Source organism: Neovison vison, chromosome 6, assembly GCF_020171115.1.
Source record: "Neovison vison isolate M4711 chromosome 6, ASM_NN_V1, whole genome shotgun sequence".
NCBI lineage: Eukaryota > Metazoa > Chordata > Mammalia > Carnivora > Mustelidae > Neogale > Neogale vison.
Genome location: NC_058096.1, coordinates 138975660 through 138988347, shown reverse-complemented (window position 1 = coordinate 138988347; position 12688 = coordinate 138975660). Strand labels below are relative to the sequence as shown.

Here is a 12688-nt window from a genome sequence, read left to right as displayed (position 1 = left end):
ATGCCGCGGCCGCACGAAAGGAAAAGCGCGACAGAAACCTGAGGTTCCGCCCGGCTGGGAGCCAGGGCGCAGAAGAGCGCCTGCGCGAAGCCCTGACGCTGAACTCTCAGGCAAAGTTCTGACGCTAAACTCTCACGCAAGACGAGATCCCTACGCGAGAGCCGGAGACGCGGAGCCACCGCCCACGCGCGCCGCCCGGGCCAATCCGGGACCCGCCCTACCCACCGCGCACACGCACGCATCCACCGGAACCCTCGCCTGCCGGGCGCTGGTTTCTTATTGGCTAGGGCTTGGTGTGGGCGGGACGAGAAGAAGCCGGCTGGACGGCGAGCGTGGGTGAGAGCCAAAAACCAGTGGGAGCCTGAGTCCTGTCCCTGTAGGTATGCGAGGCTTGAGGGAGTCCTGGGAGCGGAGGCTGCGCTACCGTGGGGCGGGATGAAGTGCGGCAGCGCTTAGCTGCGCCGAGCGCGCCTTGGGAGTGGTAGGGGCCGCGGAGCTGGGAGGAGGGGGGCGATGGCCGGCTTGAAGGGTGCAAGTAGGAATTAGCGGGTCTCGGGCCCGACGGGAAATTTGGGGGGTGTCTCACGGCCTGTCGGGTGAGGGGATGAAGTGGAAGCTTGTGGAGTGAATCGGCCGAAAGGGAAGACTCGCGGAGGGGGCGGTAACGAGAGAGCCATGGAGGGGGCTGGGGCCGACCTCAGGGAGCCCGTAGCGCGGATAGTTCCCGCAGCCGGGAGCCTTCCGGAGAGCCGGCCCGCGCGGTGAGTGAGGAGGGCTTGGGAGGGCGAGCGCTCCGGCCTTGGAGTCCAGACAAGGTCGCGGGAGGAGACAGGGGGTGGGGCGGTTCGAAAGGTTGAGGGCGTAAAACCACACCACCCTACTCTTCTCCAGAACCGCGGGTTTCCTCCCACGCTGGGCGACCCTGTCCTACCCTGGGACGGTAAGAAGGCCTCAAGCCCTGTAGGAAGCATCTGCATCTGTGACGGAATTTAAATTTCATCCTGAAAGCTAAGCCAGCCAGTGAGAGATAGGAAAACAGAGCGCGGGTTTAGACTGGAAGCCGCTGAAATCGCGGGTTTAGACTGGAAGCCGCTGAAATGATTCGGAGGTGTTACTCGCCTTTCTCCCATCACGGGTGCGGGCTGCAGCTAATTTCCTCAGTGGGGTAGTCCCCACCGCAGGATTTATGCTTCCAGAAGCACGCAGGCACTTTCGAGTTCAACCGGTTTGGATGGAAAAGTTCAGACAGATCGAGGCGGCATCAGGCCCCAGCATGACACACAAGTTTGAGTCCTATATCCCAGGGCATCTGTTACTTCCTTGTGCCCCAGAATCCATCGAAGGGGGCTTCTTAAAATACAGATTCCTTAGGTCCTCTGCTCCATACCCTCTGAATCAGAATCTCCAGGGTGGGGCCTTTGCAGCCATTTTAAACAAGCTGACAGGTGACTGATGGAAAATCAGAATTTGAAGCCCTTGTTGTTAGTAGTTCCTGTGACCAAAATGACAGGCTGTGAAGATCCTTCAGTCTGTTACATCATCTCACGCTGGACAGCTCATCCTCCCTGAGGTCTTTTCTAGGTTCCCATGCATTTGGAAAGGTCTGCAGTAGTATCTTACTAAGTTTAGAGAATATTTAGGGTTTTCAAACTGGCTTTGAATATCATCTGGTCATTGATGCCTCTTTTTGTACCTGTTCAACTTTTTGACAGAGATCTGGGTCAGTTGCCATGGGCAGGTGAGAAAATTAAAATAAAGGAAAATCTAGAACTGGTGCGAGTGAAAAAGGTCTATTCAAAGCACAGTTGAAATTGGTGGGTGAGTTAAGTCACTAGGGAAGGAAGTTCCATTTGGTTTTAGGCATGATTTGCATATTTTTTACAATTGAAAGAAATGCAGGCTTCTGTTAAATGAATTTTAATCTTTTTCAGATTAAGTGTATTATCAGCATCATAACGTTGGTGCTTTGGCAATATATTGTCAGTCAGAAGAACTCTGGACCGTGTGTCAGGAGATCTGGGTTCTAATCCTTGCCTGCCAGAGATATATTCTTGGTGTTGAACAATTCATATAACCCCTTTTCCTCTGTAAAATTAGGCTGTTGGCATGGATTAATCATTTGAGTTGTTATTAACAAATTATATGATTCTTAGTTACTGATCCTGATACATTTTTATTTTATTTTATTTTTTAATTTTTTTAAAGATTTTATTTATTTATTTGACAGACAGAGATCACAAGTAGGCAGAGAGGCAGGCAGAGTGGCAGACAGAGTGAGAGGAGGAAGCAGGCTCCCTGCTGAGCAGAGAGCCCAATGTGGGGCTTGATCCCAGGACTCTGGGATCATGACCTGAGCTGAAGGCAGAGGCTTTAACCCACTGAGCCACCCAAGCACCCCTGATCCTGATACTTTTAAAAAGTTAGCCATTTTCCATTTGTATGGCTGCAAATCATGAATGCTTGGGTCAGATGGTAATTAGGAAGAGAATTACCAAATTTTATATGCAAGGAGTGTTGCGAATATATAGTATGTTAGGTAGAGAAATATAATTTGAATTATAGTACAATCTGTGGTGTGAGTGTTGGACTTTTTATATCCCTCTTTTGTCTTTAAGTGTGCTACAGGGCATTTTCGATCAGAGACAGGTTATCTTTAGTCACTGAAAGCAAATAATGACCACATGGTTACCCCCACGCCCTTATTCTTACTCTAAGGATTGCTTTCTGAAAATCTGATCAGATGACCTACTCATACAAACTTTAGATTCTGTATCATAGGTGAGAACTGGAGTTGAGTGGATTTTCTTCTTTCATATATGTACAGGAAAGAGACTGCCATCTTCTGTCTTCCTGAAGGAGGGAGAAAAGACTTTTGCTCCACTGACCTGTTGAAAATTATATTGATCCAGATGTGAGGGATTAGAGGAAAGACCACTGACTTTCTTGTTTTTAAAGATAATTCCTGGGGTGCCAGGGTGGCTCAGTGGGTTAAGCCTCTGCCTTGGGTCAGGTCATGATCTCAGGGTCCTGAGATTAAGGATTTCTTTGTCAGACGCCAGAATTGGATTCTTCCCAATGGGGATGGGGGCTCAGAAGGATGATTTCACTTTTCAAACTAAGCAGTACGCCGCCCTCTAGAGTTGACTTTTTTTTTGAGGGTCTTACCTATGGCTCACACCCCCACAATAGCAAAGTGCTGAATGAGAGTTGCTATAGAAGGGAGTATGATGCGTGATGCACATGAAAAAACCCAGAAGTGAAGGTAAGATGTTACATGGGTAGTGGGATGGGCAGTTGACTTTTGAAGTTATTGTAACTGACACTGATCAGACTTGTACACTTAACATGTTTTTGACTCCCTTCTTTTATCTGTGGGTAATATTTACAGGCGGTTTAAATCAGCTCAGTGAAGAGGGAAGTATATACGCATTTATTGTGACTAAGGTGAAACTGACTTTGTTATTTTCTCATTGTGATGAAACACCTGTTAAATAGCTTCCTTTGTAAAAGGAGATGACTGAAAAAGGGAGAATGGAGTCTTTGGTCTCTATAAAAGAAGGTAGAGAGTTTTAAGAGGGAGGTCTAGGGAATGTAAGGTATGTAAAGGAAAGTAGAGCTGAAACTTAGAAGACATTCATTCATTAAGAAGGTCCTGAGGATAGTTCAGTTTTTTCACTGCAGTGATGTTAAAAATGATAACCCTAGGTTAAAAAAAAAACAACCCTAAAGGCTATATTGTGTTCAATTGAACATAAATTATGGTTAAAAAGAGGCATTTCTAACAATAGTATTTAAAATAAAAGCTTTATTTTTTTTAAAAGATTTTATTTATTTGAGAAAGCAAGACAAAAGTTATTTCAATTAAAAAAAAACTTGGGGTGCCTGGGTGGCTCAGTGGGTTAAAGCTTCTGCCTTTGGCTCAGGTCATGATCCTGGGGTCCTGGGATGGAACCCCGGTTTGGGTTCTCCGCTCAGCAGGGAGCCTGCTTCCTCCTCTCTCTCTCTGCCTGCCTCTCTGCCTACTTGTGATCTGTCTGTCAAATAAATAAATAAAATCTTAAAAAAAAACAAAACAAAACTTTCACTGTTATCAACAATGTGCTGCTAAAAAGGAATTGGTTGGTGCCCCGTAGCTCAGTCAATTTAGCATCTGACTCTTGATCTCAGCTCAGGTCTTGATCTCAGGGTTGTGAATTCAAGCCCCACCTTGGGCTCCATACTGGGTTTGGAGCCTACTTAAATATAAATAAATAAAAAGGAATTGGTTGTATGGGATGAACATCAAAACAATAGGGGGGGGGATAAATAGAATTCTTCCTAAAGGTAGCTATAGGTTAAAAATATAGTTAATTTCTAAAAAATACTTTCTAAACATTATGGACAACATACCAGGTTTTTAGGTGGAAAGTAGGAGCATTTTAAGTACATCCAGCCATTCAGTGTTCAAGATGCTTTTAATTGTAGAACTTCCTGGAAATTCTCTTTCAGGAGGATTCTTCAGCCACTATGTCAACCAGCACAGATGTTTCTCTTTCTTCGTATGATGAAGATCAGGGATCTAAACTTATCCGAAAAGCTAAAGAGGCACCGTTTGTTCCCATTGGTAAGTTTGACTTTGATATTCTAATAATCAGTTTGTTGTAAGCTATGAATCAGTAGAACTGTGGTCAACTCATTCACCAGGCACATTCTGAAAGCATTTGTTTTCATATATTTTGTTCCTATGTTGTTGAAATATGTAAGATTGCCTTGATATAACAGTCTATAAAAATTCTTCTGTGTGTCTTCAGCCTTCATTTATTGACTCTCATTTCAGTGAATGTGTTGGGGGACCCTATGACCACCCTCAGTCTCAATGATTTGCTAGAAGGACTCAACAAGGCTAAATAAAAAAGCTTACCCTCACAGTTATGGTTTATTACAGTCTCTGCTATGTTAACTGATTCCTCTCAGGGAAGGAAATAGGACTGAGAGAAGAGTTCCCTTGGCACTCTTAAAGCATCCTCCTGGCTGCACAGCCCACAATTTGAAGATGATCTTAACTTCCTGAATCTGCTACTGTTTACTATCAATTATGGGTTTTGGATTTTAAGAGGGAAAATTAAAAACTCAATTTGTGTGTTAGTTAATTAATGGTCTCAATAGAACATCTTTGTAAAAATAGTAGAGGTTTACATTGATTGATAGTAAAGTTATCTTGCTTCCCTGACCCCATGCAATGATATACTTGTGACTCTTTGTTTCACAGGAATGGCCGGTTTTGCAGCAATTGTTGCATATGGATTATATAAATTGAAGAGCAGGGGAAATACTAAAATGTCTGTTCACTTGATCCACATGCGTGTGGCAGCCCAAGGCTTTGTTGTGGGAGCAATGACTCTTGGTAGGTTCTTAGAGGAAATTTTCAAATTTCTAATTCCCATTAATAGATTTTATAAATCATGGTAGTAGTTTGAAATGTCACTTATTTTTTTCTCATAAAAATTGTATTAATAAAGGTAGTTCAATTAGTGACACAGTTTTTACTGTCTGATACAGTAAATGCTTTATTTGTTTTACATGTTTTAAAGGAAAAAAAAAGGCCGTTCTGTCCATCATAGAACTTACAATTTCACTGGAGTCTAAATACGTAAATAGGGTTGGTAGTAAGAGCCATTATCTGGGAGAGACATATGACATATGACTATTGTTTTATTGTATTTTTGAAAGTGGCAAAATTTTTTGGTTTTTTTTAGAGCCCAAGGGGGTAGGACAGGTTGAGAGAAGGAGAAAGAGAATCTAAGCAGCCTCTACATTTAATGGGGAGACCAACACGGGGCTTGATCTCGGGACCCTGAGATTATGCTTAAGCCAAAATCAAGAGTCAGATGCTTAACTGACTGAGTCACCCAGGTGCCCCAGAAAATGTTTTTTTTAATGTAGGTATTACAGTCTTTTATTGGCTTTATAATTGTGTTGACTTCACTTACTGTTACATGGCAAGAGTGACTCTTTTTAAAGTTAAGATAAATATTAATTGTTCTTTTTTTTTTTTTTTAAGATTGTTTATTTATTTATTTGACAGGCAGAGAGGCAGGCAGAGAGAGAGGAGGAAGTAGGCTCCTGGCTGAGCAGAGAGCCCGATGTGGGGCTCGATCCCAGGACCCTGGGATCATGACCTGAGCTGAAGGCAGAGGCTTAACCCACTGAGCCACCCAGGCGCCCCTAATTGTTCTTTTAAAACAAGTATTTCAGTAGTCTGAAGTAGACACAAGAACCTCGAGCTACTGGGAACCTATATAAAAAGAATTTCAGAAATGTAAAGGCAAGAGTATAAACAGCCTGGGGTCTTGTTCCCCTTGTAAATATTGCATGGTAGCAAGGTGCTACTTTTAGCTATTTTATGAACTGTTTTCCGTTTTCTTAATATCATGGAAAATATTAAATGTTTAACTACTGATTTTTTTGTTTTTTTTCTTTAGGTATGGGGTATTCCATGTATAAGGAATTCTGGGCAAAGCCTAAACCTTAGAAGAAGAGAACCTGTCTCTGTTTTGTTGGTGGTGTTTGCTTTAGTTAGGAATTTCATATTGAGTTTATATGTTTATGTTGAAAATAAATCATTTGAATGGGTCAGATAATATGGTAGTTTAAGTATTGGCTTCCTTTCTTGCAGGCTTGATTTGCCTGGTTACCAGATTACTAGTGACCAGTCAACTAGCTAGGTCATTCAGGGGAGTCACATTAGCACAAAAGAAGAAACATGTCACTTTTAAATGGACTGGACAGTGGTAAAATATGCTCCTCCTTAAACTCTTATGATAAAATCAGTTAGAAAGAGGACAGTGTGCCAGTCCTGAAGTACTCCTAGTTGTGATTTGATTCTAGTATCAAAACATGGTTTTGATGTTATGTAGGAATCCCATTTAACTTTTTTCTGTCTATTTTGCAGATTGATTGGGTACTTCAGTTTTTAGGACTGGTTGGCTCTTAATCCTTTCAGAACAGTGCATGGAATATAGTAAGCTTCCCAACAACCTAAAATACGTTTATTTAAACTAAACCTAAAAAGCTGATAAGGAGCTGTTTAGTAGTAATATTTATTTCAGAATCATAGTTGTAAACATGAGAATAACCTAACTGTGGATCCCAGTTTAGCTTTTTTTGTAACTGCAGAGTTATATTTATGCTGCTGTTGTATTAGAATAATTTTTAAATGTTGAAATGTGTATTTTAAGTACTAATGCAAAGGTTAAGTGAAAAACACTTTTTTAAATGTATGAAGCTTATTTATTTTCTCTGTAAGAATCATAAATGTTAACAAATTACCTACAGTTGAAGTGATTGATGATTTACTCACAAGGTAGTTTGGTCAGACATAATACACAAACTTTGGTATACTCCAGAATGCTTTATTACATTTGTGAAATTTTCTTGTCTAACTTAAATTTACATTCCATGGTGATAACATGGTAAATGTAGTGTTAGTAAAGAAGGTGAACACATCAAATGCCTTATATTTATTTCAATTTGGAAAAAAATCAGTCATTCCTTAGTAACACAAGGATTAAGTTCCAAGAAAAAAGAATGTTTTATACCTTTGGTAGGAACTATGGTTAAAGCATATTTATCAAACAGGAATAATCATTAATATCTGTTGAGTATTTACTATGTGCCACACACTATTCTAAGTGCTTTTCATGCATAATGTCATTTAGATTTACTAACAATCCTAAGAGGTAGGAATTATCCTTATTTGACAGAGGAGAAGACTGAGGCATGAGTGTAAATATCTAACCCAGGGTCACAAAGCTAGAGAGGGTTATAGGTTTGGGACTGGAACCTGGGCAGTCAAGTCGTAGATGCCAATAGGTATTAGAAATGATGGACTTTGTGAAACTGAGAGGCTGCAGTTATCATAAATTAATAAAGTTAGGCAAGAGGTTACAGCATGGTCTTGACTCACCACTGAATCTTAAACTTGGATTAAATCCGAGTTTTCTCAATCTTAGGTATAAAATGAGAAGGTGAGCTAGGTAATTTCTACAGTCCTATATAGCTTATAGGTCATTATATGAGTCTGAAAAATGCTTTAAAAATAAAAACTATTACTAGGAACTATTTTCTCAGGTTCCAATAGACCTGATAGGAGATCCTGGTAGGCAGTCCTAGCAATTGTTTCACGAAGGATAAGCCTTCTGTAGAACAAATTTGGGAACAATTTTCAGGAATTTGTTCTAACAGTTGAGTATATTACTGATTTGTTAAACCAAATAAATACTCATTTGAGAGAAGTTGGCCTGGACCATTGCCAGAGGATAGGGCAAACAAAAGCCAAGTGTTGGGTACTGAGCATTATGTAATTAAAGGTGGGGTTGCTCATTCAAGGAAGAGAGTGGTAAATTAGCTGGATGAAGGGATTGCCATCAGATAATGAAGTTCTTAAAAGCGGCTTAGGTGGGTGTGATAGTACATGTTATTAAGTCAGTCCTGGGTTCACAGCTCTATCACCTATTACCCAAGTAGCCATGGTTTCATCATTTGTAAGATGGGGGCAATATTAGTGGCTGAGAGGGATGGTAAAATGCAGTGGTTACTGTGAAGATCTTAGCACAGCACCTGATGAGGAAGGAAACTCTACAAATGACTGCTGCGCCCATTGGTACAGTGGTAAGTTTGGGAAAGTCCGGCAGGGAAGGCCGCCATTAAGTGGTTATAAAAAGCCTGTTGAATGCTAGGGAGAGGTAGCAGCAGTAACATCCAGCGTGGTGTGTGTTGGGGGAGGGGGGGAGGTGAGGCACTTAACCCAGGGTTGGAATCAGAGATAAGTACCCCTCAGGAAGCAATGTTGTACCTTAAAGAGGTGGTATGTTGATTTTCAGTTTGATTCCTTGGCTTAATATTTCTGTGTTATTGGGGCATTGATGTGTGATTGCTTCCATGTCTCCTTTAGTATTTTTTTTTTAAGGATTTTATTTATTTATTTGACAGAGATCACAAGTAGGGAGAGAGGCAGGCAGAGAGAGAGAGGAAGGGAAGCAGGCTCCCTGCTGAGCAGAGAGCCAGATACAGGCCTCGATCCCAGGACCCCGAGAGGCTTAACCCACTGAGCCACCCAGGCGCCCCTCTCCTTTAGTATCTTTGAGGCCATGATGATCCTTTTCATTCAGAGCACCTGGCATTAGTGCCTGTCTCATATAAATGTTCAATAAATATTTGTTTAATGGGAATAAATAGGTTTTGTTTTTTTACATATGAGTCAGTTCCCAGAAGTTACCTATTTTTTTTTTATTTGTTTATTTGACAGACAGAGATCACAAGTAGGCAGAGAGGCAGGCAGAGTGGCAGACAGAGTGAGAGGAGGAAGCAGGCTCCCTGCTGAGCAGAGAGCCCAGTGTGGGACTTGATCCCAGGACCCTGAGATCATGACCTGAGCCACCCAGGCACCCCCAGAAGTTACCTATTTTTGATGAGCAACAGTGACATCTGGTGGTAAGAGTTGGAACTGACGTCTTCAAAGTACACGGCTTCTCTGTCAGGGTTTTGGAGTAGTGCATCAGGGCAACCCTCTTGCCTCACAGATGAGGAAATGCTACTTGGAGAGTTTCAGGAACTTGAAATATAGGCTCTATCTCTATGTACATCTACAGCCCATCATAATATACCTACTAGGCCAGAACAAAGCTGAATGAATAAGGTATTTTAAAGTTCTCCTGCGTCAAATGATAGAATTGACAATTACTATTTATATGCCTGATCCTCTTTGAAATAAAGAATTTCCTTTTAGCAAGGTATACGATAGAAATTTTCCCTAAATTCAGCAGTCCTAATTGGTTCTAGTTTGGAGGTCAGTGTCCACATGATCCCTTCAGAGGAACTCAGTTAACAGGTCCTCTCTAGTATTCTGAGCTGCTTATAATGAGCTGTTTATAATGGTATTTGGTTTTTTTCCTGTCTCTAGTGTAACTGAAGTGTCACAGACAAAAATTGCACAATGTGAGGAGAAGATGCCATCCTGCCTTCCATGCCTGTACCTAAACTCAGCCCACACATAACTGTACTTACTGTCTTCCCCACTGATGCCCCTTCTTGGCTCACCCATCTGTCACTGACACCCTCCACCTCCCTCTGTCACTCTCTGGCCCCAGACTCTTAGAAATGTCTTTACTTTCTCCTGTGTTATCACTGTTAAACCACTCACCAAATCCTGCCAGGTTTTCATAAACAGTCTCTCAGAGTTGTCCGTCTCCACCTGTTGCTACTACTTTAAATGTAGGCCCTTCATCTCCTGTCCTGTGACCTAGTTCAGGAGTGCCAAAGCCCTGTGCTCTCCACTGCCCCCAACACCTTTGCTCCTGTGCCACTGGTTTTCTGAATGTTCCCTTTCCCCATTCCCAGACAATTCAAATGCGCGTCGTAAAGACCCACCCCAAATTCTATTTTGTAAAGCTTCTCTGAACTCTTGTAGGCCACAGTGAACTTTCCCTTTTCTCACATCTTCCCATAATGAGTTGTAAATGCCTAAGACAACACTTTTGTGAGAAAAAAATACATACTTTTGTGTACTGCTTTGCTGTATAGTAAACACTTCAGTACTCTTCTACTAGTTCCCCACAAAAAGACGCTGAAGTACATATTACCCTGACTTTATCATCAAGGAAAACTAATTTACTCAAATACATAAAATTGAAAAGTGGCAGAGCACAAACCTAGAGCCTTGGTCACATGGAGAAACTGCATGATGGAAAGGAAGGTAGATAAAAAAAGGTACATACAGTAATAACTGTTCAAGATATACTAAGTCTTACCTTCATTTCCACCTTCCATCACACACACATGCATTCCTTCCCTATTCAGGTCCTAAGCCCCGTGTTTTATTTTTCCAATGTGCCATAGCTGCTTTGTCCTCAGATTTCTTCATTTATGAAAATTCTCAGTCTTTGTTGTGGCCTTTATGAAAAGAAAGGTGAATGAATTCTCTATATAAATGGTCTTTACTGTGAAGCTGGTAAAATAAAAAAACTAATATGTACTCAAGGCACTAAGAACCTAGTCAACAGGGAGAAACCAAGAATTCCTGACACCAGGTGACTCATCCAAGTGTTTTGAAAGACCATGATAGGAGCCAAGAGTGAAATTGAGAAATTTTGAGTAAAATATAAAATAATGACCAGTCCATTATGCTAAAGGCTAGGAGGAGAGCCAAGGTAGATCTCATCCATCAGAGAGGTCCCTTGGAACTAAGGACTACTGAATCTTGGCAGAACATTTTTGAGTTTTCTAATAAGATCAGCATATGATATGTGAGATCACCATATGTACAAACACATTTTAGATGAAATAGCACCATGACTAAAATAAGACTTGACTGTAGCCAAAATGGTGTTACACTAAAAAAGTGTACAGGGAGGGGTCTGTTAGAGGCTGAAAGCCAGCAAAGAAAGCCCAAATCCATGGTGAGTTGAAGAGGTGGAACTGACGTATATTTAACACCTTCCAACAAGAAGGATCTTGCCCCCGGTGAAAACGAACAATTTTTGTCTGTTGGAGGGGAAAGGGGTTCCTGATTATGAGGAATATTTTTATAAGGCTTAACACTGGGTCAAAAATATCTCAAGGCAGTTTACCTCTGTTTGCTCTGAATCCATGCTTAGAATATCTTTCCAATGACGCTTGGTTTTGTGGGTGTTTGATTCTGGGAAGGGAGAGGCTCTGGAAATGGGTCACAATTCCCTAATGTAAACTAGTGGCTTAGTGCTCTGGTTTGTATGTCAATCACTTAATGCCATGACTGCTGCTAAGTCTAGCCCCAGTAGACATTTATGGTATAATGACCAAATTAGATTTTGGACCTGCAAAGTTGAAGTCCATAAGTGGAGAGGTCTGAAATGTGTAGAGCCAAATGGTGCCTTAGTTTTAAGCTGCAGCAAAGCTTGCTCCCATTTTGACACAAAACAGCAAAATATGTAATAGTACACCTGAAGAGCATTTCACAGTTTACAAAACACATTCATGACCTATTTGATTATCATAGTTGTAAGAGTACTATTGTTATTTTAAGAAAATTGAGGTTTGTGACTTTACTGTCAGAGAATTCTTTCTTCTGATCATTTATTCAATTCAATTTTGCTTCTCATAGTAAGAATAGGATCACTGACTGCTTATATTTATTTGTAGGACAGTGCATATAATTCCAGTGAGGGAAAATCTACTTGGTGACCTTATGATCATCTTTTAAAAAATAAATAAGCATGGATAAAAGTCCCGCTTTAAAGCTGGAGCTGTGGGAAAGACCTAATTGATGGATTAGTAAAAGAAGCAGTTAGGTCCACACACATCAGTGCAACTGATTTTTTAATTTTATTGTAAAATATACACAACAAAGTTTACTATTTTAACCTTAAGTGTACAATTCAGTGGCACAAAGTACACTTGACAATGCAGTGCAACTGTTACCACCATCTGTCTCCAGAACTTTGTCACCGTGCCAAAGAGAAACTTAATACCGTTTCATAAATCCAATTTCCCTTTTCCCCAGCCCCTGGCAACTTCTCTTCTACTCTTTATGTATTTGCCTTTTCTAGGTACCTAATATAAGTGGAATTATATAATATTTGTCCTTTTATGTCTGACTCATTTCACTTTAGCATAACATAATATTGTAGCATGTCAGAATTTCTTTTTTATGGCCAAATAATATTCCACTGTA

At 41.0% G+C, this 12688-nt stretch overlaps 1 protein-coding gene across 3 annotated transcripts; it reads left to right on the top strand.

The window, feature by feature from the left end:
- The first annotated feature begins 276 nt into the window (after positions 1–276).
- HIGD1A (HIG1 hypoxia inducible domain family member 1A) lies at positions 277–7313 on the top strand. 3 transcript variants are annotated; one of them, XM_044252482.1, is made up of 4 exons: positions 277–380; positions 4489–4603; positions 5249–5383; positions 6462–7313. In XM_044252482.1, exons 2-4 carry the CDS (start codon positions 4507–4509, stop codon positions 6509–6511), a joined length of 282 nt encoding a protein of 93 aa, XP_044108417.1. In that variant the 5' UTR covers positions 277–380; positions 4489–4506; the 3' UTR covers positions 6512–7313. The 3 variants fall into 3 exon arrangements, with proteins under 3 accessions (XP_044108417.1, XP_044108418.1, XP_044108419.1); XM_044252483.1 differs by having other exon boundaries at positions 280–376; XM_044252484.1 differs by lacking the exon at positions 277–380 and adding an exon at positions 387–761.
- The last annotated feature ends 5375 nt before the right edge of the window (positions 7314–12688 follow it).

Excerpts from the sequence above, each read along its gene's own strand:
- HIGD1A (XM_044252482.1), top strand. The coding sequence starts at position 4,507 with ATGTCAACCAGCACAGATGTTTCTCTTTCTTCGTATGATGAAGATCAG. Across the intron at positions 4,604-5,248 it reads GGCACCGTTTGTTCCCATTG|GAATGGCCGGTTTTGCAGCA; the intron begins GTAAGTTTGACT and ends TTTGTTTCACAG. Across the intron at positions 5,384-6,461 it reads TGTGGGAGCAATGACTCTTG|GTATGGGGTATTCCATGTAT; the intron begins GTAGGTTCTTAG and ends TTTTTTCTTTAG.